The sequence below is a fragment of the Amphiura filiformis genome, chromosome 16 (assembly GCF_039555335.1).
Source record: "Amphiura filiformis chromosome 16, Afil_fr2py, whole genome shotgun sequence".
Lineage (NCBI taxonomy): Eukaryota > Metazoa > Echinodermata > Ophiuroidea > Amphilepidida > Amphiuridae > Amphiura > Amphiura filiformis.
The window spans coordinates 28,679,628-28,705,832 of record NC_092643.1 but is presented as its reverse complement, the minus strand read 5'-3'; the positions used below and the strand labels follow the sequence as shown (position 1 = coordinate 28,705,832).

The window sequence follows — 26,205 nt, the reverse complement described above, 5'->3', positions numbered from 1 at the left end:
CATTATTCATGTATAATTCACTACATATGGCCATGTATGCGACATGTGCTTTCATGCCAACATCCACAATGGCTACTTCAGACATCATGCAGCACAGAGCATATTCTGTGACTGGCATACAAAGTATAAATAGTTCTATTCTGTTTAAACAAGTCAAAAATCTGTATTCTATAACACAGAGGCACTGATGACAACACAATATACAGCTCTATCAAATTGCTCTACATACAACGAGGTTACTTGTCCTCGGTGACATCGGTGCTTCACCCCTTTACATTTTGTATACTAAGTGTAAGTAAGTAGAAACCACCAACCTACTGAATAAGCATGTTATGAATTGTGTGATGCAACACAGTAGCATTTACAGATGGCCAGCAGTGATGCCAACGTCGTGCCCAAGTCGCAAAATTTGGCTACTTGGCGATCACTTGCCGCTACTCAAAAAGCATGCCACTACTCAAAAAAGCATGCCACTACTTGCCTAAAATTGAGCTACTTTTGCCAGTGTCAGGCCGCGGCAGTAATTTGACATATTCAGAATAATTATATTCTCGTTTCAATTTAGCCAATTTACAAAGGATTTCAGTCTCTGTAGCTCAAAATTGCAATTACAATGGGTTTTGTGACTATTTATTGATCGATCCGTAACTTCCCATTGAGTACCGTACCGGAAATTTTGAAGTCAAGTGCTTTTCCGCCCAATTAGGTGATTTGCGTTCTTAATTTGGGTCAATCCGCCCAAATTTTGGGCTACTTGAGACTCCTTTACTGCGGCTTGGCGAGCAAATGTGCCATGCCTTGGAGCTGAACAGTTTTGGCAACACTGGTGGCCAGTTAACAGAAGAGCCACAATGGCAGCAGCACAGCCAGAGACCCCTCATCAACTTGTAAATTACCAAGGTGATCAATTGACATAAACATGCTGCCTCAATATCATCATACTTCCTGAAATTCTCACAGGTTATTCATTAGTTTAAGTGGTTTCATTTTTCTTTAATACAGCCTCATACAGTACTCGCTTTGTATTCAAAGAAACAAACAAAAAAACAGCCGGGGAGAGATGAGGCACTGCTAAATTTAACATGAATTCCAATACAAATGTCTTACAGTTATAGTAATAATATTAAGATAATTTTCTCACAAAATGATTAATTCTTACATTTTCTTTTCAAAATAATCAACAATTCCGCTGCTTACTTCTCAGCATTAATATTTTTCCTACCAATAAAAAAAAGCAATCTTTTTAATTGAAAAGCTATTATCCTGCTTGGAGATTATCATGGGCATCTCAAGTTTACAGTAACAATGTTATAATTCCATATTCAAAGTCATTACTCTCCGTTTGAAAATCACGCAGGTATCTCACACCTTATTGGCCATATGGCATGAGACAATATCGCAATAAATTTTAATTGGAAGCCTTTTTAAAAGTCAGTGCAGTAACTACACATGAGGATAGAGTTACTTGCTGCAAGTGAACCCAATCATATTCAACTGCTTGACATACACAGACTACAGGGCTTCTCAAAGCCATGATTTGGCCTGGTTGTTCAACCATGCTCGCTGCTCGGCGTCACACATGCACCATAACTCTATACAATTAGTATACCGCCTTTAGTTAGTCTGGTTTGAGGAGTGATTTGATTTAAAATGTGATTGTTCATGAAATTTAGAAAAGTTCCACTCTCCTTTATATGGCAGTCTGGGAAAAAGAGCTATGGCGAGCAATGGTTCTGGGGCAAGTTCCCCCTCGGCTTGAAATACTGGGACAAAAATGACAAAATTCTGTGATATGCATCTTCCTTAACGTATTTCAGACCTAAAATAATCCTATTTTAGCATCACTCTTGCAATGTTTTGTAAGCTTTACGTACATTTGTCCTGGTTAAATCATGGAGATGGGGTTGCAGGACTACTTTTTCCTCCTTAGACCAACACACCACTGCCAACAACCTACTTCCATGCATCTCCTGACAAAAAGCATTCTTTTACATAGTTTTATCTTGCAAACATTTGCGGGCTTCATTTCTTTTTGGTACAACAGTGATCCTTGTGACTGACCACCTAAGAGAGCTAGAGAGCCAAATGATAACTCACATACAGGATAATGACTACAAAAATACTGGTAGTGTACAAGATTAGGTGGACTGTGACCTTTCACCTTCAAGCAACCGTCTGTTCAAGTTCATACAGTTATACTCTGATCAGCTCAAAATAGGCGGGACTCATAACATCACGGATTGATATAGAATAGAGTATACACAGCTGGGCACAGACCCTATGCGAACTGCGATTTGCCTCTTGTGTGGCGGATGTGCGTTTTTGTGAATTTACGCCGGAGTAAGTCGGAACTTTATTGACTAGCGCAGTAACAAAAACCAAATAATTCTCGCTTATTACGAGCTGATCATAGTATAAAGCATGCAATCACCCAACAGCACTAGTGCTTACAGGACTATACAGTTAATGTAGATCTAAACTGCAAGATGGGGCTAAGCTGAAACTAAAGCATAATGTATTTCAATAGATGATCAAACTAATCGATCAGATGTCCCCTTCTGCTAAGGACTATAAACCAATTCTCTAGAAATCACCCACTAATATTAGAATCAACAAGCAAGTCCTTCAAGCAATAGATACCATGCCAACATGTGCAATTAGTTGCAACACATTCAGTCTATAGTGACCAGATCAGATCATGTTCACCCTCCACCATATTGTATAACATGCAAAGATATACTATAGAAGATCACTTTTTAAACGATTCTTTGGTAATATGTAACATCAAAATTATATAATGGGCATGTTTTAGATCTAGTGCTAAGAAACCAGCTTGGTGCAATATTACACAAAATCATGACTGATATAAGTAGAGCAGTGTTACTGTTTATTATAACATTGCATACACATATTTTGCAGACAGTTTTTATTTTGCTGAAAATCTCAATATTGATTAATTGGAAATGGTGATGTTGCTGAAAAAAGGTCTACAGTGTACATAAATCCAGCTTTACAAATAAGCATGATGGGTTTTATACTTCACCCAATAGCAAGATGGTTTTCATATACCATCTTGCTATCAGGGGAAATATAAAACACAATCCTCAAATCTCATGCAAACTTACATTGCATTTTGGCATCGGCAAGAACCTATGGGTAATAACCAAAAGGTCATAGTTTGAAAGGTCAAAGGTCACAATCCACCTAATTTTGTACAAGCTACACATACTGATTAGTTAGTTCACACATTTCAGCATTTATCCATCCATTCCATTCCTTATGATTCAGCAGCTGTCTCTGTTCGTCTGTTGTCCTGTAATGAATGAGAAACAAGAAATTGAACATTTGGTAAATTGGATTAAATTACAAAGACACAGTGCTTTACCAAAACATACAGCATCCGCTCGTGAGAAAAGCGGGAAAACTGACTGAAGCCTATCTACTTCGAGTCACCTGCACTAGCTTTGAAGTTCAGCGTGTTCTGCGTTAGCTTAGTGTTACTTGATGCGTGTACATACTTTTAAGCGCGCAATCAACATGCCGCATATGTACACGCAAGAAATCACGCTAAGCCAACGCAGCAGACGCTGAACTTCAAAGCTAGTGCCGGTGACTTGAGGTAGATATATGACTATATATAAATAATGTTTTTAAATTGAACAGGAAGATGAAGTAGCTGTTGTGATACCGGATATTCTACATATAATTTTACACTATCTTAGCGGTGCGCCTGAATGAAAAAGAAGGGATCTCCCATATAGGATACAAGACAGTGGCATTTATTATACATTCCCCATTTGTTTCGAGTAACCTTTATTTTTGTACAGGTATTGTTATCAATTGACGGGCTCACTGACTCCACACTATGCCGTAAGCAAGAGATCAATGAAGCTGAATTCCATTTACATATTTTGAACAATGGTCGAGGTCCAATAACCTTTAACCTTTTCCCATCACTCCAGTGTGTTAGGGAATGTATTACCGTACTGACGCGAGTATAGTCCCACCTTGAGTAAAGTCCCACCCCAAATTTTCAAACATTTCAGAAATAAAAAAAAAAAAAAAAAAAAAAATTAAGTTATTTATTTTTTTCGAAAAATTAAAAAATGGTTGACCTAAAAAAAAAAAAAAAAAATTTCAAGATATTTTGTATTTTTAATATGAAAATTGATACTTTGTTTTCATGTCATACTCTATTAAAAATTATCAAAATGCATTCAAATTCAATGCATTTTGAAATCATTAATAGAGTATGACATGAATACAAATTATCAATTTTCATATTAAAATACAAAATATCTTGAATTTTTTTTTTTTTTTTTTTTTTTAGGTCAACCATGAATGATCTAACATTTAGGTCTAGGTCCAGGGACACTACAAAACCGAAAAAATAAAAAACTTTAAAAAAAAAATAGTATAGAGTATAGTCCCACCCCCCAATTTTGAAAAATGTTCACCCAAAAACGGGGTGGGACTATACTCGCGTCAGTACGGTAATAGTAAAACATTTCACATTGATCAACCCATGCAGAGTGGAATTATTTCATTTTATTTCAATGTATACTTTCCATTAACCAGTATCAACACAATAGCAGTATGAAACATTTATATTGCTGTGCACGACAGGTGCATGATGACCCGGAATATTATTTTAAACTGGGTTATCATAAGCAAACGTCAGGTGTCTTCCGAAAACTTGAGGTCAATTGCTAATGGGCAAGTATAACAATTAACATTTGAAGAGCTTATTTCCAAACCGTGTTAAGTCCACAAACACATTTCCGATTTACCTGTGCAATGGGCTGTGCTGTATTATAATTTCAGTTGGATGCACCATTACAAAGCAAACAGTGGATGGATGCACAGTAACAATACTGTGTGAGGCCTTTGATTCCCAAAGGAGAACAATAGTCTGCATATTGTTATGCAGCATTGTTGTGGTATATAATGGCTTGTTGATGGTACAACTCATTGTTGCTAATGTCAAACTAGTCAAAGTAATTGTGATTGTATCATACAAGTAAACAAGAAACATGTTGTTCTGGACTTAACACGGTTTGGGAATAAGCTCTTCATTTGTGCCCTATTGTTATGGTGGTCTTACCTCGTTTTTGTTACGGTTATCTCCTTGATCCCTGTTTTCTCTCCAGTTGGGGTTCTTCCATCCACCACGATTGCCTCGGTAATTACGGTTATTACCGCCGCGATTTCCACCACGGTTGTAATCTTGGTTCTGATCTCTGTTGTATCCACCACGGTATCCACCCCGGTAGTTGCCACGGTATCCGCCGCCACCACGGTAGCCACGGTATCCACCTCTACCACGTCCACGACCCCGAGAGTACATGAATCCAAAGGTCTCCACATTCAACTTACGCTCTTCTTTCCAGTTGGGCCTTGATCTGTTTTTGACACAATGCAAACACATGCAAAATATATAATGCCCAAGTTCTTTAAGCTTTAAGGATTATTCTACTATTTTGATCACACATTTGGTTCTATCAACTGAAGTTTCCAACAGCTGCTCTTATAAGGTCACATTAAACTAATAACAATGTAAAAAAACACAATTTAATTTTCCATAATATTATATAATGAACAAATATATATTGGACATATTATTAATCCCAATATAAACTCATGAGTGTAAGGTTGTGGGTTTGAACCCCGTCAGGGTCAACATGTTGTGTAGGCGGGCAGGATGCTTCATCTCACTTGTTCCACTCCAGTCAGGTGTAAAATGGGGAGCTGTTAGAGGGTAGTCATTCCCATTACTGTTTTATTGTTGCCATATTGCTGCCATATGGTCTGATCATACCAGTGGCAGCGGAATAAATGTAATGCGCTTTGATCTTAATTTAATTACAAATCGAACATTTATTTCAGTAGCACTCACCCACGGTCAAGAGCTTCACATGAGATGGAATCAAAGAATGACTTTTCTGGAGCGTAGAAGGTGGGATCCTCTTCGATAGTTTCGTTGGTCTGGTTTTCATCACCAGACTCAACTTCCTCAGCTTTCTTCTCATCGCCATTTACTGATATGAAAAAGTAAACAACAATTGTGTGAGTAACAGTTACTGACAAGTATTGCATTTTCATTACTTTACAATGAAGTTACAATTAGAGGATTTCAAATCTGAAGTTTCCTAAGTTTTATGAAGACCCAGTTTATAATAATAGTCCGGGTCATCACACAGCTGTTGAGCGCAGCGCTTATGCTAGATGCGCTTTGCGAACAACAGCATGTCACTGGCGAGAAAGATTTGTAATTTCTTTTCCACAAAATGTCAGTTTTTACTGTCAGATAAATCCTATTGATTTTGAGCTGAACAAACTGATGTAAAGCAAAGAAAATTTAATTCCAGTGCTGATGTCACAAATGTGTGCCAATCTGTCGGTTGTACTGAGGTCGGCCCTTTTGATGCGTTATGACCATATCCCACACCCCATGTACGTACAGTTTTATGGATATCACATGTACGCATTCCGACTAATATTTTGATCACGTGAATAAACAACGGAACACATTGTTTTATAAAAAATCTTGGATTTTGTCACAAATACAGCACCTACATGCATTATTTTTGCAGGCTATGTTAATTCAATACTGTACAATAAATTGTACTATACAATTACAATCACGAAAAAAAATCAGAATTTTGACAAAACTTGAGGACGCCCTCCTCAACAGATGTTACAATATGGCTTTTAAGTGAATTCATGCTCCAGGGATGATAGCGGCCTGAAGTGACTTTGCAGGAAAAGTCTGAAAAAGTGAGCAAACCGGCTAAAAAATTTACAAAAAGTAGGAAATCCTACAATTGTCGGAAATCTAGCATCCATGATGCTCAGATATGACATCAAACAGGTCGGGATCTTACCCTGGTTTTGGTCACTGTCTTCCGTCCTACCTATTTTCAGTTTGCTTTGGAACTCTTCCTCCAAGGCGTCCTTGTCAAATCCATCGTTGGCAACCTGGAAATCAAAGTCATCTTTGGGCACCTCTCTTCCCTGTGGTCCTCTGCCACGACCTCTACCTCTCCTGTGCTGATAATTGTGATTAGGAGCAGAGCCTTCAAACGTAACAAATATAAAGTTATTGCAGATTTTCTGTGCATGTAATTATTAGTAATGAGTTACTGCAGTATTGTTTTTCCATCACTTACACTATTTTGCAAAGACAGGCATGAGAATGATCATCCATGAAAAAAACTTGAAAAGTTTGAAAAAGCCTGAAAAAGCACGTGAAATTAGGCTAAAAAGGCCAAAATCAGGCTGATATTAAAAGGAAGTGTGGAAATTTGGACCAAAAATGCCTTAATTCAGGTTTAAACCTGAAAATGCTCATGCCTGCACATACCTTTCACACTGGCCGACTGATCGCATAAAAAAAAACCCCACTAGGTCACGTCTGCGTCCGCACGATGCTACGCAGTTTGTTTATCAAATGAGGTGCTAATGATGTGTTTTAATTACCCAATCTGAACCAGACTTCATGTTTATATCATGAACTGCGCCTAAGCAGTGCTAAAGGTCTTTGCAAATAGGTGCAGGTATCAACATTAATAGTATCTTATAGGACCCTGAGCTGTGAATTCTAACACGCACAATCTGGAAAAACTTTCCATTTTGTGAAACCAACAAATGCTGAGAATAATAAATGTAGACACTATAACTGATGCACATATTTTCATGCAGATTTATAAAACACTATTACTTTCAAGTGCATATGAAGCAGTGTCTTCATTATTGTTTTAAATTCAGGAGGTCCCAGGCAAGGTAGATTTCCTTTCCTTTTAAGTCAACTTGTGATACATGTAATCTTATTAAAATTGGTAGGCCTCATAACATTGACTGAATTTGATATCATAATCCTGAATAATCATCTTGCACAGCGACGCTTCACTTGAACTACAAGAACAATGGATACAAGCAACAAAAAGGGCAGACATTTCAAAAAAAGTGGTTTTACTTTTACAAGCATAACATATAACCTCACAATTCCCCCCAATTTCGGGACTAATCAAATTACAGTATCATTTACAATTATTGAAAACATACATACCCTGTCTATCTTTAGCACCTTGTGAAGACCTATCCTGTTTCGACTCCCTATCTTGTCTCGAATCCCTATCCTGTTTCGACTCCCTCTCCCTATTATCCTGATGCGACTCTCTGCTGGGAGGTCTCTCCTCCTTACTCGGCGTCGTCTTCTCTGACCCGGGGCTGACGTTGTATGGGTCCTTTGGTCGGCCTCTGGTGCTGCTGTTGGTATCCGCCACTGTCCGATCTGGTTCCACTTTTATTGGTTTCTTTCTGTGGTGTGGTCGACTCGAGGCTTGTACTCCTTGCTCCATGGTAGGGGACCGTCTAGCAGGGGGTGTCTGTCTGCCCAGATCTGATATGTGGTAAGTAAAAACAAAATACATTTTTCATACATAGATATGTAATTTCATAATAAATAAATAAATTTGTAACAGATTGCAGCATAGATTACATCCCTCTAATAAATACTCCTCCCCATAATTTTGTAAAAGAAAAAGTGACTGAAATGCAAAAGAGTCCATGCCATATCGTGTAAGTGTCATCAGAGCTGGCCGTCACAATCATTAAATTGCATGAACAAAACCTATCCTAATTTAGTCCCAAACAAAAATGTTTGGTAGACTCATAACCGGTCTTGATCTTACCTTTCCGATGTTGATTAAGATACTTCTTGCATCGATCCCGAGATGCGGAAAAAACCAATAGTCATTTTGTCCCACATAAATGAATAAATACCAAAAGCCCCCCCGATCCCCCGTGTGGACTCACCCATTCGGTGACGTCACACACGATAATCACCCCTTATCCGACTTGGGCAGCCCCTACCGCCAAACTTGTAGGGGCGGCGGGGTCGGGATAATCAACATCGGAAAGGTAAGATCGCACGGTTATGAGTCTACCAAACATTTTTGTTTGGGACTAGACTCAGTACACCGGTCGATCTTACCGTTTCCGATGTTGATTAAGATACTTCTTGCATCAACATCTGAAAGATCGATCTAGCAAGTAACCGGCGGATGGAGGTACAAGATTAGCCAGCATCTGATAAGGATCGGGAGAGTGGGTAGCATGGTAATCGCGAGGTCAAACTATTTCCCCCCCTCACGGCGGAAACAGAAAGACTACGTGAACAGACAAAAACCCTGAACTGAAAGTTCAGTGGTTAGAATAGAAACACTGGTTCTACCATGTTGGAATTCTGATTGTCCGCAAAACACCTGATACCCAACCACCATATTATCTCCGCAGAATGGCCCTGGAGAACTTATCGCCTGGTCGTTGGTTTACGTTTTTGTAGTAAACCGTGGAAAAGGACGACGGGTTCTTCCAAGACACAGCCTGACAAATCTCTTCTATGGGGACCCCCCTATGGTAGGCCCACGAAGATGAGATAGATCTGGTTGAGTGGGCCTTGGGGCGGCGTCTTTTGCCGCCCGAGTCCACCAACACCTGGACCAGCCACCGTGCAGAGTCTGTTTAGCGGCTGGACCGTGCGGTTCTGCGTGATTGATAAATAATTAGTCATGAGCCATTCTTAAGGTTTGTGTTCGGCCAAGGTAGTGCTGTAGCGCCCTCACGGGCACCACAACCTGTCTTGACTATTGATCGAACCCTGCCCAATACTGGGGAGGAAGAGGCGAGTGTCGGAATGTACCGCTCATTTTTGCAAGGAAATCCGGGCGAAGAAACAGCGTCGCCCGTTGTTAGTAAATCACGGAGGCTGACTTGAGACTGCGTGCAACTCTGAGCAGCGCCGTCCCGAAGCCAACGCCAGAAGAAAGGCCGCCTTAAGAGTGACGTATTTAAGGGTCGCTTTTGACAGGGGCTCAAAAGGGGGACCCTTAATATACTTCAAGACTGTGTTGAGGTCCCATGGAGGACCACCTTCCTTTCGGCGGCGCTGTTGAACATACCGTCGAGAAGAAGACTTAGGGACCCATCTGAATTGATAGTCGACCCGTCTTGAATCCTCGATGAATCGAGAGAATGGCTGACTTATAGTTGGCTATCGTTGCCTGCTGAAGTCCTGACCTGAACTTTTCTGTCAGAAAATCTGCCACTAGAGGCACAGAGGCTCTAGTGGGAGATGTATTCTCTCATCGCACCATGCGTAGTAGGGAGCCAAAGCGCTGACTATACGTGCGGAGGGTAGACTCTCGTCTACCCCGGCGATGAGAGAAGCAGCTTCTGATGAAAAGCCTCCCTCCGCCGCACGTTCCTGATAAGGGCCATGCAGCTAACTGCAGGTGCTCTAGTGGTAGACTTGGTACCTCTCCTCCGGGCATCCGGAGTAGATTTAATAACTTCGGGGAGTACTCGGCGGCTGTGCCGCTAGTAGATCCACCATCGGTCGAAACCACAGGTGTTTCGGCCAGAACGGTGCTATCAGAATGACGTTGCAATCCTCCTCCCGATCTTGGTCACCACCCTTGCGAGTAGCGAGATCGGGGAAAGCGTAAGCAGTCATTCCTCCCCAGTCTACGGACAGAGCGTCCCACGGCGAATGCCTGTGGGTCTGCGACCCTCGAGCAGTACACCGGCAGCTGATGATTGCGATGAGATGCGAACAAATCTATCGAGGGTGGTACATCACCTCGAAGATCGTCTGGGCGACCTGCGGAGCAAGGGACCATTCTGTAGGTCCCGACACCTTTCCTCGTGACAGATCGTCCGCGAGGATGTTGGTGACTCCCGCTATGTGCATCGCTCTCAACGTAATCTGCCTGGCCTTGCACCACCCTATCAGGCGTAGTGCGTGCAGGCACAACCGTGGTGACCTTGTGCCCCCTTGTCTGTTGAGGTAGGCCACCACGGTTGTGTTGTCCGTTTGGACAACGATATGAGATCGCACGATCACCTTCTCGAAATGCTGGAGAGTTCTCTCCACTGCCCAAAGTTCGAGAAGGTTGATATGGAACTCCGTCTCCGTGGCGACCATAGGCCGAGACTGAGTCCCGTGGATGTGGCCCCCCAGCCCAGTTTTGACGCGTCGGTCGTCACTACGTGGCCTTTTACCGCTGGTGCAGGGAACCTGACACCTTGAGTCAAATTGGGCTGATGGGTCCACCACCAGAGTTCTCTCTCGCGCGATCTCCGACATCGAACCGCGAGGATATTGGGTGACGACTGGGCCTGTAAAAGGCTAGAAGGTGTAGTTGTATAGGCCTCCTGTGAAAGCGGCAGTACGGTACGATGTCTACCATACTGGCCATAAGGCCCAAAACCTTCATCCATGCCACAGCGGGTGCTCCCTCTGACTCGGCCAAGAGTCGGGCACACCTCGCCATGTTCGTCACCCTCTCGGGTGAGGGCACCGCGATCCCCTCCTTGAGGTTGATCTGGGCCCCTAAGAATAGTGGTGTCTGCGTCGGGACCAAATTGGATTTCTTGGCGTTGATCAGAAATCCCAGGTCCCGCACCGTCACGGACTACTAACTCCACGAGACACTGTGTCTCCAGTGGGGTGCGTCCGTAAATGAACCAATCGTCCAGGTAGCAACACATGTTGACTCCCCTGCGCTTCAGATGCGCTGCCACCGCCCTGACCAGGAGTGTAAACACTCTGGGGAGGTGGACAAGCGAATGGCAGAGCATCGAAACTGGTAAGTTTGACCCTGTACCTTGAAGCGTAGAAACCTCTGATCTTGAGGTGCGATCGGAACATGCAGATATCGTCCGAGAGATCTAGCGATGCCGCCCACATACCCTTGATGGGGCAGGCTAGCACCGGCGAGAGTCTCCATTCTGAACCTCTTGGGCCTGATGAACTCGTTCAACGGCTTGAGGTTCAGAATGAACCTCAATCGCCGGTCTTCTTTGGAGCCAGAAAAAAGCGTGCTCCAAAAACCCTTGGTGAAAGGGGGTAGACCGGGACAATCGCTTGCTTCGTGAGAAGCTGAGTGATCTCTGACAGTAGTGCCCGGCGCTGGGGGCCGTCTGGCGGCACTACCGTGGACCTCTGAATCGTGCAGGCGCCACGAGGGTGGCTGGTAAATTCCAGCCTGTATGCCCCACTGACCACTGACAATACCCAGGCGCCCGGTGAGATGGCATGCCATCTCTGGGCGTAATGCAATAAGCGGCCGCCCACAGGGGGAATCCCCTGTGGGAAGTCCAAGGCCTGCCGGCATGGACTGTCGACCGCCGTGCCCTCAGGACCGATCTGGTTTGCCACCCTTAGAAGAACGGCTCTTCTTAGGGGCTTGCCATACTGGTCCAGCACTACTCTTGCGCTTCCCAGTCTTTTGGGAGGTGCTGGAGTAGCCTCGGGCTCGGGTGTAGTCTGTGGTGCGCGTCCTGCTGAAGCCGGAGCTGGCGCTGAAGAACGCTTAGAAGACTTCTTCTTCTTGTGCTTCTTCTTCGCCTTACTGCCCTTCCCTTGGTCAGGGCAGCCTCCGACTTCTTCAGAGTGCTCTCATTGGTGGCCTTCTTTGCCCGGTCCTCAACCGTAGCGCAAAAGGCCTGTCCAAAGAGTAGCCCCTGTCCCACCGAGTCTGACTTCTTCATTGCATCAGCAAAGTCGGAGCCGTAAGTTGACTGGAGGGACAGACAGGCATTCTCCCGGCGGCGAGATGACATCCTATGGGCTAGGCCCATAGAACTCTCGTTGAGGTTAGCTGTTAGCACCGCTAACAGATTAACCTCGCGGAAGAGTTCCGGCGTTGCCCGTGGTCGTTCGCTACCTTCCTACCGAGGTGCTCGGCAAGCGTGGTAGCGGCGCTAGAGACTCTGATAAGCGGCGTGCTCGCTTATCGATGAGCTTTTAGCTCCTCCTCCCACTGGGGAGAAACGACCCGTCGCCTTGGCCGCTAGCGGCAGGCGCTTGCAACGTCTGGATCCATGTCAGGGACCCTGAGGTAGGTTTCGTAGTCCTCCTGCGAAACACGCAGTGTGAAGCGTGCAAGCAGCGGCGTCGAAGCTCCAGCGAGCCTGACAGACCTACGAAACCTACCCTTGAGGTCCGCCGGGAATGCAAGTGCGGGCGACCCTTGTGTGGACGCGCTAGCTGGGCATCCTACTGAAAAGATGCCCTGGTCCTCCTGAACGGACTCCTCCTGAGAGAAAGCCAGGCCCAAACCTTGGGCCACACGGCTCATCACCTCAGCGGTGTCCGCAGGCAGACCATTGCTAGCGAGTTCCTCACGGGGAAGCGGGGAAGGATACCTGAAGCTAGCTGCACAGTCTCAACAGACTGTGAGTCGCTACTGGTTTCATCTTCCGACTCCTTTCCCTCGCCTTCAGACTCTGACTCACTCTCTGATGAGGAAGAGATCTGATGACGGGCATCTGAAGGTGGACAGGGAGGTGTCGCCACCGTGTGGCTAGCCAACTGAACACCAGCAGAAGAGGGAGTACTCCCGCTAGACCCCGAGATGCTAGCTATAGCACCCCGGGATCCGCACGCTCTCGCTGCTGTCGCCCTAGCCATAGCAGTGTGCGGCCTACCCTGAGCTGTATCAGGGTTAGCCACTCGCCGCCCGGCTTGGGTCACAAATGGTGGTACTGCTTGCCCAACGCTAGGCGGCGGCACTTGCTGCCACGGTGGAAGACCGTGGAAGAAACCACCCTGCGGCGGATACCACGGGCATACCCTGTTGGTAGCTGACCCTGAAAGGATCCGCCACCAGGGAAACCCCATGGAACGGCAGTACCAGTACCGCCTCCCCTGTTGCCACAGAGACTGTGGTAACCAGGGCAGTACTGCGGTACCTGCGTGGTTGTAGCGTAGGTGCCCGGTAGGGCTCCGGCTGCGTACCACTGTACCCATGCCTCACAGCGTTCCCGCTAGAGGATCAAGCCGTGTGTATGGGTACCCGCTATACTGGCTGTCCCTTGGCTAAAAGGAGCTTGCCTAGTATCACGGGTAGCTGAGCGTGTATACCCTCGATCAGTCACCTCGCTACCTGAATAGGCAGTATCAATCAATGGAGCCATGCTCCGCTGAATAGATAGTGATCGATCATAAGAGGGTAATTGACCCATTGACTGTAATGGATCACCCACGCTCTGCTGGCTCTCGAGGACATAAGTGGGTTGTTGATCAGCCAGGCTGTTCAAACTACCTACCTAACCTCTTGAGCCTCGCCCAAGGTCGCTGGGGGTGGCGGACCACTCACGGCAGCTATGGGCGCGTGCATAGTGGCTACCACTGAAGTCAAGCCGTAGCTTCGTCTCGGTAGCTGCCACTGTTTGCACTTGGGTCGCTGTCCCGTGAGAGACTGCGAGCCCAACCCCGGTATAGCCGCTAGCCAGTCCCGGAGGACAGCCGGCAGCCATTCCAAGGCCCAGGGAATCACTCGGCGGTCCCACCATGGAACGCTGCCGTGTGACAACCCCAGTTGGTTCTGCTAAGACTACACCTGAAGCGTTAGCCCCGTATCGTCTCTGCTAAACCCATGCACGTTTTCATTCGACCCTTGCGGGAACGAAAGGCGTGCTGCGTGCCGTGGATCAACCCAGGCAAGCCCGGGTTCCACTGGCACGCTGCGTGCTGAACCGGCCGAGGCAAGTCCGCTGCACGCTGTATGCTGAGATTCAACCCAGGCAAGCCGGGGTACCCTTGGCATACTGTCCGTCTCCGGCTACTTCCGCGGGTGGCAGACCCGCTCGAGCGCCAGCAATAGACGGGTGTCCACCTGCAAGAAGCTCGCTAGAGATCTCACTGGTAGACTGGTACTCGCCTGTTAGGGCAAGTACCGCCCTGCTGCCTGCTACTAGCTTAGACGTAAAGTCAGTGCATTCGCTGGCTGCTAGGCCTTCGGGCTCGCCAGCAGTCCCGGAGGGTCCGCCTGCTTGCCGGGACCGGAGCCCCAGAGGTTACCTTAGCGTGGCCCTTGCCTGCCTCGCTAGTACCTACCATATCAATCTTACCTGTAGGCTTCTGTTTCTTAGTCTTCGTCTTCTGTCTGTGTCGAAGACCCTAAACGAGCGCTACTTTCTAAATCCTCGAAGTGGATGTCCGATAAGCCTATGCAAAAGGAAGCACACTTATTTGATTTAGAGCAATCCCTGTGGGAGTAGCAGAGTGGATGCGGTCCCACTCTGGTACAAGGGAAGGGCATGATTGACAAGGCCTAGACATTGTAGTAATCGGGAGCGTACAGCACTACCCCCGAACACAAGCTCAAGCCCAATAAACAGACCCACACGCACAGTGGCTGACGCTGATGTAGTGGTATGATATAAAAATATATATACAAAGGGATGAAAAACTGAAAACCTTTTGGGGAAGATTTGTCAGGCTGGTCCATTCGGAAACCCACCGAACTATTAGAAGTAACTCGGCGTCATCAGACGCGCACTGAAAGATATAACGATAGAGCACACCATAAACATAGCGATAATCACTCACCATACATGTATACACAGTACTGTACAAACATCTATTGTAACTTACTAGTCTGTTATAGTTGTTTTACGTGAGAACAAAAATAAAATGGCGTCCCCTAGGGCGGCCATTTTTGAAAACGGTGTCCCGTATATGAACGGAAACACACATACAAGCTAAGTTTTTGGATCGTTTTGTCACTTTTCTAGCGAAAAATGTCGTCAAAACTATCTCCTAGCGACTATACTGGTTGGTTTTACCTCAGTGTAACAAACAAACTGTATATCTCGTCCTTTGGTTCGTAATGATACTTAGCGTTGGTAAAGAAAAATCCACACGTCTATCTCATCTAGAAACCAAGGAGGATAAGGGGTGATTATCGTGTGTGACGTCACCGAATGGGTGAGTCCACTCGGGGGATCGGGGGTTTTTGTTATTTATTCATTTATGTGGGACAAAATGACTATTGGTTTTTTCCGCATCTCGGGATCGATGCAAGAAGTATCTTAATCAACATCGGAAACGGTAAGATCGACCGGTGTACTGAGTCTAAACTTTTCATTCAGTTCATTGCCAAATAGAATTTCATTATACAGTCAGTGTCCGAATTAAAGAAAAAAATTAGGTTGTCCAGAGGATAACCTGAGCATGGATTCTGCTTGTCCTCAAAATATTTCACTTATCCTCAAATTGTGTGATTTTTTTTGGTGCAATTATTTTTTTAAATCAAATTTGTTTTAAGTTTTTCTACACCGGAAAATTCATATTTTACTAACAGTACACAATAAGAATACACAATGCACAGCACAATATCTTATTAAAGTTATTTCTTTTATCTGATGGATTACTGAGTCCAACTGCTCCATTATTTCCATTATTAAACAAGGAAGCTTGTCTTCCGGCTTGCCTAACCCGTTCCTGGGGTTTCCCCGGCGCCGCAAACGTATTACGCCATTACAAGAAGTCACTGAGATATACGGGCTCATTGCACCACGGGCTGAATTTAACACACACCGACGGGGGCGACGGTCCTACCCGCTGACGATCAAAAGTTAAAGTTTAGGATCGCCAATACTGATGACGTGTGCACTGAGCCTGTATCATTTCCCGATTTTGTCATGATGCATTGCATGAAACGGGGAATTACCGGAAAATGAATACGATAAAAATTAAACTATTAAAATTTCATGGAATAATGGATGAATACGAATAATACGATTAAATTTCATGGAATTTTAGCAGAATAAAGGTGTCTACAAGTAGCACAGAGAACATCAAGTGTAACAACTACATAATCATGAAATTGGGAGGTAAAATTTTGTTGTTATCCGCCGGACAAGTGCATGGTTCAATACGCTTGTCCGCCGTGATTTTTGGACAAGCGGACAAGCGGATTTAAGCACTTATTTCGAACGCTGGTTACAGTCTTACTTTTTACTGTATATTGGGTTATTTTTGCCAAGTTACTTTTCTGTCATTTTAAATTACAGCTAGATGCACAGCTTCATATTGAAACCTATGGGTTAACAACATTTTTGGAAGGTTTAAAAGTTACAGTTGCCCGTTTACCAGCAAAACGTGTGAAAATAACCCCCCCCCCCCAACTAAATATCCTCTATCTGGCTACCAATAATTCCACTGATCAGTGTCCTTACCCCGTATAGCTGATGCTGGATGACCATGTCCATGGAAATGATGAGGTATCATCCCACCCATAGGCGGATACTGCTGCTGATACGGTGGCACATTACCAAATGGGGCAAAGGGTGCAGGCGGTGGTTGTACATTGCTGAAGGTTGTGGGCGGATAACCACTCGGGACAGATGTTGAAGCTGCTGTCGAGTGCTGGAAGAGAAAATGGTTGCATTATATATTATATATTTTATTATACCTTGACTTTGTGCATTAAATTTCTCATCAAAGAGATGCCCCCTTGTGCAATGTGGTAGTTCCCTAAAAGCAAGTTGCTGCTTTCAGGTCATATTTTTCCAGCTTTGGTTATTTTGCTTTAACCCCATGAGAACTACCTGCCAATTGGCCAAAAAGAAGTTTTCATTATCAATTGGCCCAATCAGAAACACTATTAGAATAATTTCACCACGCAAATAAATTGGGGTAAATTATTTGCAAAGCTCCATTCTGATTGGTGATTAAAGTAAAAATATCATGTAATTGACCAATCAGAGGCAATGTTAGATCGGCAGGTAGTGCTCAGGGGGTTAAAAATAATAGTTTATTTCTGCAGAGTAATACATTGATCTTATAGGAAATGAGTCAAGGAATCCACTTTATATGTGTATTGCAGTTATTGAGTTCAAAATGACAAAATATAGGTCAAAACAAAGTTTCGCTCTTCCCCCTCCCAGTGAAAATCATGCACAAGGGAAGGGGGGAAATGTAATTATAATAACCCATTACAATCAGCCTTAAAATCTTATGTATTGAATCCATGAGCATTTTCTCTATGAGTGTGGGCTTTATTTATCTTTCTCAATATTTGAGGACAAACACTGCTGACTCACCCTAATCAACGATCCTGCTTAAATTTAGTTTTTGCTTTTTTTTCTAAACACATCACAAGAAACAAGTCCCCCTCTCAAAATTTCATCATAACATCCTATAATAAAAATTTGTACCAATAAAACTAACTTAGAAATAATTATATGACTGTTTACTAAGTGCTGCGTGAAAATGAAAGATGTCCATGACTTCATGGCTGAATGAGCCCAAATTGAAGACAAAAACTGCCCTTTCCAAAAGTCACAAAGTAGGCCTATGCTTGTTAACTGCAAGGTGTATTTGGACAAGAAATGGGACTGACCATCTTACAACTCACTGTGCTGAACTCTGCACCAAGGGAATTTGCATGGCTGAATGATCAAGAATCGACACACATTAGAGTAAATGTTCACTTGGTGAGGATTTTAAACTGCACTCAACCACATGGGTTTTCCATTTATAGTTACAAACCATGAATCAACTGTTGTGACAAGAGTAGGCCTACTTTGTGACTTTTGAAAAGGGCAATTTTTGTCTTCAATTTGAGCTCATTCAGCTCTGAAGTCATGGATATCTTTCATTTTCACACAACACTTAGTAAACAGTCATATATGGTCATTTTCACAGTAAAGGGTGTAACTTTTGATTTTTAGGGTCAAAATTTCAAACCACTTAAATATGTTTCTGTTTACTGAAATCATGCATAGAAGCAACTTAAATTCCAGTAAAATATATTTCAAGGCTTAAACCTTTTGATTTCTAATAAAACATTTGACATTTCCATAACATTTTGGTTAAAATCTAAGAAAAAATGTGTTTTACATAACCTCAGAAAATTATGACATAAAAGCTGGAATACATGTGAAATCCCATTCCAAAGTAAGTCAACATATATAAGTTCAAATTTTATACCATGTTTTGCTATGTTTGTAATTGCAGTTTTGAAAATTTTTAACATCAAGTGTCCTTTACAATGGAAATTTCCAAACCTTAAACATATTTTTAAAGTTTTAATTGGGTTCCTAAAATAATTTGAATGTCGAACTTCATGTACAAATTTACTACTTGATGAAAGGAACCTCCCAGCCAAGTTTCACAGAAATTGGAGTTATTTTTTAGAATTGGCAATTCAAGCGATTTGTGTTTCGGAGGCTTCAGTTAACAACACAGGTGATCATAAAAGTAAAATATTTGGCTAACTACGGTACTACAAGTTGACATAAAAAAATAGGTAAAAAATATCACAATTACCAATTTTCATGCTTTGCTTCTAAGTATTGAATTTCATTTGTGACAGAAATTAAATTATCACAGCAAGTCATTTTTTTGTTTCGGAGGCTTCATGTTAACAATTGTTAAACATTGCAGAAGTAGTTTTTTTGAAAACAACAGTGTTGGGATCATCTAAGCTGTTATTTTCTTGTGTGTATTGAATCAATGATTCTATGCGGCAGATATTATAGATTTATCACATGTTAATTTTTTCACCCATTTGTTAAGGGCTGGGGTATGAACGTTTGGACAGTATTTATTTTGGCACATTAGAGCACATCAGACATATCGAATTGCATTCTGAATACGAAGAATGTCATTTTGATATCAAATTATTTTGAATTTTTGAAATTCGCAATTTAATACACATTTTATGGCAAATCATTAAAAATTGATATTTTTGATATTTAACAGTACTTGAAGTAAATTTTATAAATCTGATGATTTATACTTAAAGTGTATGTAGGTGGGTTGAAAAGCCCGACGATCAATTGAAAATTTTGACCTTTAAGATTGAAGATATGGATTTTTTTTCCCAAAACACCAAAAAATTAGGTCTTTTTGGGAAAAAAATCCATATCTTCAATATGAAAGGTCAAAATTTTCAATTGACCGTCGGCTTTTCCTCCCTGCTGCATACACTTTAAGAATATATCATTAGATTTATATAATTTACTTCGAGGACTGTTATATATCAAAAATTGAAAAATATCAAATTTTATAATTTGTCATAAAATTTGTATTATATTGTGATTTTCAAAAATGTAAATTATTTGATATCAGAAAGACATGCTTCATATTCAGAATACAATTCGATAGGTCTGAGGTGCTCTCATGTGCCACAAAAAATACTGTCGAAACGCAATAAACGCTCATTTTAGATCCCTTAAGTATGGTGTTTTTTGCATGTGAAGCCTCCGAAACAGGCTTTTTGGGTATCAGTATATTTTTCAAACATTAACCATAATGTCAAATTTTTTTTTAATTTATGACATTCTGCACATATCAAGTAATAATTACAATGCAGAATTGCAGATATCAGTATGACACACACCAATTTAGATATGCATAGATGATAATTAATCTTATTGTTGTTTCGGAGGCTTCAATTGTTAACGGAAAGTTTGTATTGGGTCCCATTTTCAAACGGTGAGATATATCTCCACGATTTAAAAACATGTGACTTGAGGATCTACTTTGCTACATTTTGATAAATAGATTGGATGAGCTCTTTTATTTATATTTGCACAAGGTTGTTGAACAGTTTGTTTGGAGGCTTCAAAAAGTTAACGGAAAAAGCGGCTCTTTGAAGTCAAGATTTTATAAAAATTTTAAAAGCTTGCAAATCGACTAATTTCTGTTACCCATTTCAAGTTAAGATAACAACTGTTATGAATCAAGAAGAAGTGAAGAAATAACCAAGAATTATGAACCAAAGCTACACCCACAAAGTTTGTTTTAACAATTGTTAACGGAAAATGAAGCCTCCGAAACGACAAATATCGAAGTCCGGTTCTCAAAAATACAGGGCTGTTCACAATTAAATCTAATGTGGCAGTGTTTACTGAACATATGACTGTAGGCCTACTTTCAGGATAAGAAAAATTATCCATGAACTAACTGAAGAAAACACAGGGTTTTACAAAAATGTTATTGTTTTTTATAGTTTTTCAAAATGGCAATATTAAGTACATTTTAGCCTGCTAAAACTGAACGCAGTAACTCCCAAAGCTGAGTATGCTACCCAAGGTAGCTGCTAACTAGATGACTTATGTGGCCAATCATGGAATTCTGTGGCTTTATTAGAACACTACGGATTAAAATGTTAAAAATCCAAAGTTACACACTTTACCGTGAAAATGACCATATATAATTATTTCAAAGTCAGTTTTATTGGTACAAAACGAAACCTTACAATGTTATGACGACATGTTGAGAGGGGGACTTATTTCTTGTGCTGTGTTTACCCTTGCTGATATATTAAAACCATGTTTACCTGAAGGATAGCTGGATCATGGGCCAGGCCACTCGGTGGCTGCTGTGTTTTGGGTGGCTCATTTACACACAGGTCACTGATGTCGCTGCCACGGAAAATGATGTAATTATAAACTTCATCTCGAGGAGCTACAGGGTGATCTGAATGCCTTTCTTCAGTTCCAAAAGATCTCACTGTAAAAGAACATAGTAATAGTATACAAATTATTACAAGTTACAATGTGCGTTACCCCAGGGGTCCAAGGGGGCTGTAAAAAGTAAAGAAAACATATTTTCCTATGGGACCGTAACAGCGAAGAAAAGGGACCTCAGGGGCAGGGACTGCCTTTTGAGGAGAGCGAGAGCAATCGGTGTTCCCAATAGGGTGGTGTTGTTTCGTTTTGAAGTAAAAAATGACATGAAGCCTCCGATTTTAAATAAAGAAGTTGCGAGTAATTAAGTAAACGAAGATGCAGGGTGGTGCAATTGGGATACGGAATTGGGATACGGTTTGCATACATGTAAAGTCTATGGGAGAAAATGTGCACCCAGTTCATCAAGGCATATATTAGAACAATGAATAAAACCTTTAAATAATATACTGTTGTAAAGCTAATCAGTTGTAGGGGGCCTACTCTACTTTTATACCAAATTCAATTGTTTTGCGTTTTTGTTAACGAAGCACTGTAATTAATTAATTACCCCATAGACCAACAGTATAAGTTCCTGGGACACGGGACACGGATCACGCACCATCTTACATTGAAACACTCATAATTTACAAACTATAGACCCTATCATAGCAAAATTATACATTTTCTTGAAGGAAAAAGTCTATTCTATCCAAATGTATTTATTTTCCAGTAGGGGCAAGTCTTAAGCAGTCCAAGCAGTATTTCTGTATTTTCCACTCATTTTGAATGAAAATTTACGTAATATGTCATTCCCTGTATCATAACAGTACAGGGTACATCAACTAGGGGCAACCTTTTCAAAGTATACATATTTAGATGGGCTATTGCCTCTACTTTGCACTGATAAGGTTGTTTTTGTGATATGTGCTATGGTTTAGATGTTGCATATTTTTGTTGCGGTGCTACTTGTTGACATCATTTTCATGCATACAAGAATTTGCAGAGACTTAAGACTTGCCCCTACTGATATTTACATGTAAATGCCATATTTGGAAGGACTGGACATGAGTGGACATTATCCTTTCAGAAAATATACGTTTACTATGATAGACTTTGTAAATTATTAGTGTTTCAATGTAAAATGATGCGCCAACCTTGAAATTTACTGACGAAACGCAAGGGAACACCACTTTGTGACACACGGCCATACATGTAGGAGAGTGATTTTTAGCTCTCCTTAGTTGACCAGAGATGTCACAGGCTGTCCCAAAAAAATCCTGAACTTGCGAAGCGTAGCGAGCGAAGCTGTCGTGCAACACGGCCGGGGGTCCGGGGCCGCAAGGGCCCTGGTGGGGTCAGGGGCGAAGCCCGTCAAAGTCGAGGGCTTACCTCAATCCAGATGGTTTCTGCACATTTAGCACCACAGTAAAGGCCATTTCAGAGGGTAAAAAGAACAGTTCAAAGCTCCTGGCTTGTTCTACACTTTTAATGGTTCAGGGCCACTCCAAAAGCAAAAAATAAAAATTAAAAAAAATTTAAAAAAATTTAAAAAAAAAGAATTTTTTTTTTTTTTTTTTTTGAAAATCGGATTTTTTTTTAATCCCCAAAATCCGAAATCCGAAATGTGACATCTCTGGTTGACCAGTCTCTCCTTACATTATATTGTAAATGCTCTAAACAGCTCTCCTTTTTCCTTTTCTTTGCTTTTTTACGGGCCCACTACATGTACATGTACGGTCTCTTTTATTTGCCTTATGCGCTTTATGTGTCCAACGGTAGGCCTACTATAAGCAAGGGCTTAGGCAGCTAGCCGTGTAGGGAGTGTTTTACACACACAAATTTGTAAAATACACACCTACTTTGTACACAAATTATCTTAAATTTACACACCCAGTTTTTTGAATTTACATGTAGGCCTACACACCCAAACCTTCAAATCATGCTTAAGACCCTGATTATAAGGTCCGTTTTCTTTGCTCTTTTACATGGCCCATAAAAAGCAAACAAAAGTAGCGGGCTGTTGTACAAGGCTAATAAAAGTTGATTCTTAGTTTCCCCGTCACCCGCCCGCATCCGGGCCCGCATCACCTTTTCAATTTGACCAAAACTTACATTATTTTCATACAAAAAGTCAATTATCTGAAAATTGATATGGAAATAATCGAAATTGAAACTCAAAATGTCTGACATCCCCTAATGCATGATCATATAAACCAGCAGTTTTTCTTAGTCATGTTAGTTAGGGTAGGGGATGCAGTAAATGGAAATTTAACTTTTAAGGATAACCTAAGTATCATGTTTCTAGTGATTAAAAAATTGCAAATTTCTTTTCATTTTAATAAAAACAAATTAAAATCTTTTCTCAACTCAATCTGTTGCAAAATATCTGTAACATTTGATGATCTACATGTAAGTAGTTTGGGCAATTTGGTGACACTATTTTTGTCTGCAACTTCAAAAGTATATGCACCAGAAAGTAAACATGATTGACCCCGTATTGTTTAGAACTTCTTCTTCTTCCTTTGATTGAAGTACATGCAGTCCTCTCTACAACTTGTATTGTCATACATGCATAGGCCTACTGTAGGTATGCCAGGCAAACCTATAGTTAACACATTTGCTAGTCAGCGAAATTAGCCTAGACCGGGGACCAAACACAATACATACTAGGCCTGGCATTTTCGGGTAATTTTGTACCCGGATAACCAACGCAAATATCAGACGAATAACAAAGAAAAAAAAAAAAAAAAAAAATAAATAAATAAATAAATAAATAAATTGTCGGTTTTGTAGTGTCGGTGGACCTAGACCTAAATGCTAGGATCATTCATGGTTGACCTAAAAAAAAAAAAAAAAAAAAAAAAATTCAAGATGTTTTGTATTTTTAATATGAAAATTGATAATTTGTACATTCATGTCATACTCTATTAATGATTTCAAAATGCATTGAATTTGAATGCATTTTGTATTTTTTTTTGAATTTCGCCGGGTAATGTAATCTCGGTGGTACCAGTTTACCAGCCGAAAATGCCAACCTTAATACATACATGTACATGTATTTACATCTTTCAATTTTTTTCAAGAACAGGTCGGTCAAGGAAACCTACATAAATATGTTTTCTATACTTCACTTGACCCAAATATATGATTTTTTATGGTGAGGACACTCACACATGGAATTTTAGAGGGATTTTGATAGCAGTTCCATTAAAAAAAGCTGCTATATCATCAATTCATCATGAGACTAAGATCTAGAAACAAACCCCGTAATGCTGTTTTGGGGAATTTTTTGATGAAAGTCGATCTTTGAAAAGATGTAACTTTGCCACGGAAAGTGCTATGACAAAAAGGTTTTCAGTTTTGGCTTTCTTTACTCAAGCACTTGTCATTGTCAAGGGCTTTAATTTGACCCCGTAATGCTGTTTTGGGGAATTCTGCTAGCAGAATCTTTTTTGATGAAAGTCGATCTTTGAAAAGATGTAACTTTGCCACGGAAAGTGCTATGACAAAAAGGTTTTCAGTTTTGGCTTTCTTTACTCAAGGGCTTTAATTTGACACCCCCCGTAATGCTGTTCTGGGGAATTCTGCTAGAGAATCTTTTTTGATGAAAGTCGATCTTTGAAAAGATGTAACTTTGCCATGGAAAGTGCTATATGACAAAAAGGTTTTCAGTTTTGGCTTTCTTTACTCAAGGCCAAGGGCTTTAATTTGATATATAAAATGATGCAGTTTGATGGCAAATTTAAATTCACCTGGCATACCTACAATGCTACATCAGCTAAAAAATATTTTATGAACATCCCTAAATCCGAGTTTTTGACACAGTATTCACGATATGTACGTACGCCGTACATGACGTACAGGGCTACAGTGAGTGGTCGTGAAAAAATTACCCTTTATATTTACATGAATTTCTGGCCACTCATGATACCCCTTCACAGGCCCTTGTCATGCTTGTCAATGACCAGCAGTGCAGCTGCCCCCCCTCCCCGGGACATTTGCGTATCGTAGCAAGCCTGGTGAATTTGGCTGATAGGACACTATACCAGGTACTAACATTCATTTAGTTGTCAATCATGCAATGCAATGCAATGTCAATGAAGCCGAGACGAGATTTCATGTCATCGACATTAATTTGGCTGGGTTGGGTTTTTTTTCATATTTTTAATAGATATTAACACACAGGTATCAAGCCTTATTAGGTGTAACATACTAAGACACATTTTTTATCAATTCCTGCTACGAATGGACAGGCACAGACTTGCTACACAAACATGCACACAGGAAAGTATATCAGAGTAATTCATTGTTTACATTCACTATACCTTGCGACAATGTTACCGTCGACTCGTCGGTGTTAATTGTGTATAAATAACCCTCATATCTGATACCAGCCTTCGAAATTAGGCTAATTTTACTCCCAATATACGGAGTTCCCGAACTCATGATGGTTTTTTGAGTCCTAACGACTCGCTAGAAGGATGACTGGCGATAGAAAATCTCCCTTTCAGTGAGATTTCTTCGCGTATGTCCGGTCCCGTTCACGCAACGCAAATTGTTTGATAAATGGCACGCGCAGTGCATGATGGGAAGGTCATGTCTCTCAATCAATCAATGCAAAATCACAAAATTAGGGGCTGTGCAATAATTACAAGCCCAGATGGGAGGGTAAAATGGGGGGGGGGGGAGGCGGGGGGGGAAGGGGGAAGCAATTTTGGGCAAGCCGAGAGGAGCTGAGAGGGGGGCAAGCGATTTTGGCACACATTCATGGGGTGCCTTTTTAATAAAACGCCCTAAAAGGGACCGTTCACAAACACTTGTGATAGGGGGCCTGCAAAAAGGGGAGGCCCTGAAAATTGTTGACCCTCCTAAGGGGGGCCCTGAAAAAAATGACCACAAATTTCCCTGTGAAAATTGAGTTTATATGCTTTTCTATGGGGTTGACCCATA

General features: G+C 41.8%; 1 protein-coding gene across 2 annotated transcripts; it reads right to left on the bottom strand.

Moving 5' to 3' along the window:
- Positions 1-1,029: 1,029 nt before the first annotated feature.
- On the bottom strand, positions 1,030-25,816 carry LOC140135847 (protein LSM14 homolog B-like). 2 transcript variants are annotated; one of them, XM_072157486.1, is made up of 8 exons: positions 25,581-25,816; positions 21,144-21,316; positions 17,032-17,221; positions 8,069-8,401; positions 6,885-7,076; positions 5,897-6,038; positions 5,105-5,402; positions 1,030-3,313 (listed from the first exon to the last, which is right to left on the bottom strand). In XM_072157486.1, the coding sequence occupies exons 1-8, from the start codon at positions 25,699-25,701 to the stop codon at positions 3,278-3,280; spliced, it is 1,485 nt and encodes a 494-aa protein (XP_072013587.1). In that variant the 5' UTR covers positions 25,702-25,816; the 3' UTR covers positions 1,030-3,277. The 2 variants fall into 2 exon arrangements, with proteins under 2 accessions (XP_072013587.1, XP_072013588.1); XM_072157487.1 differs by having other exon boundaries at positions 6,915-7,076.
- Between the last annotated feature and the right edge of the window lie 389 nt (positions 25,817-26,205).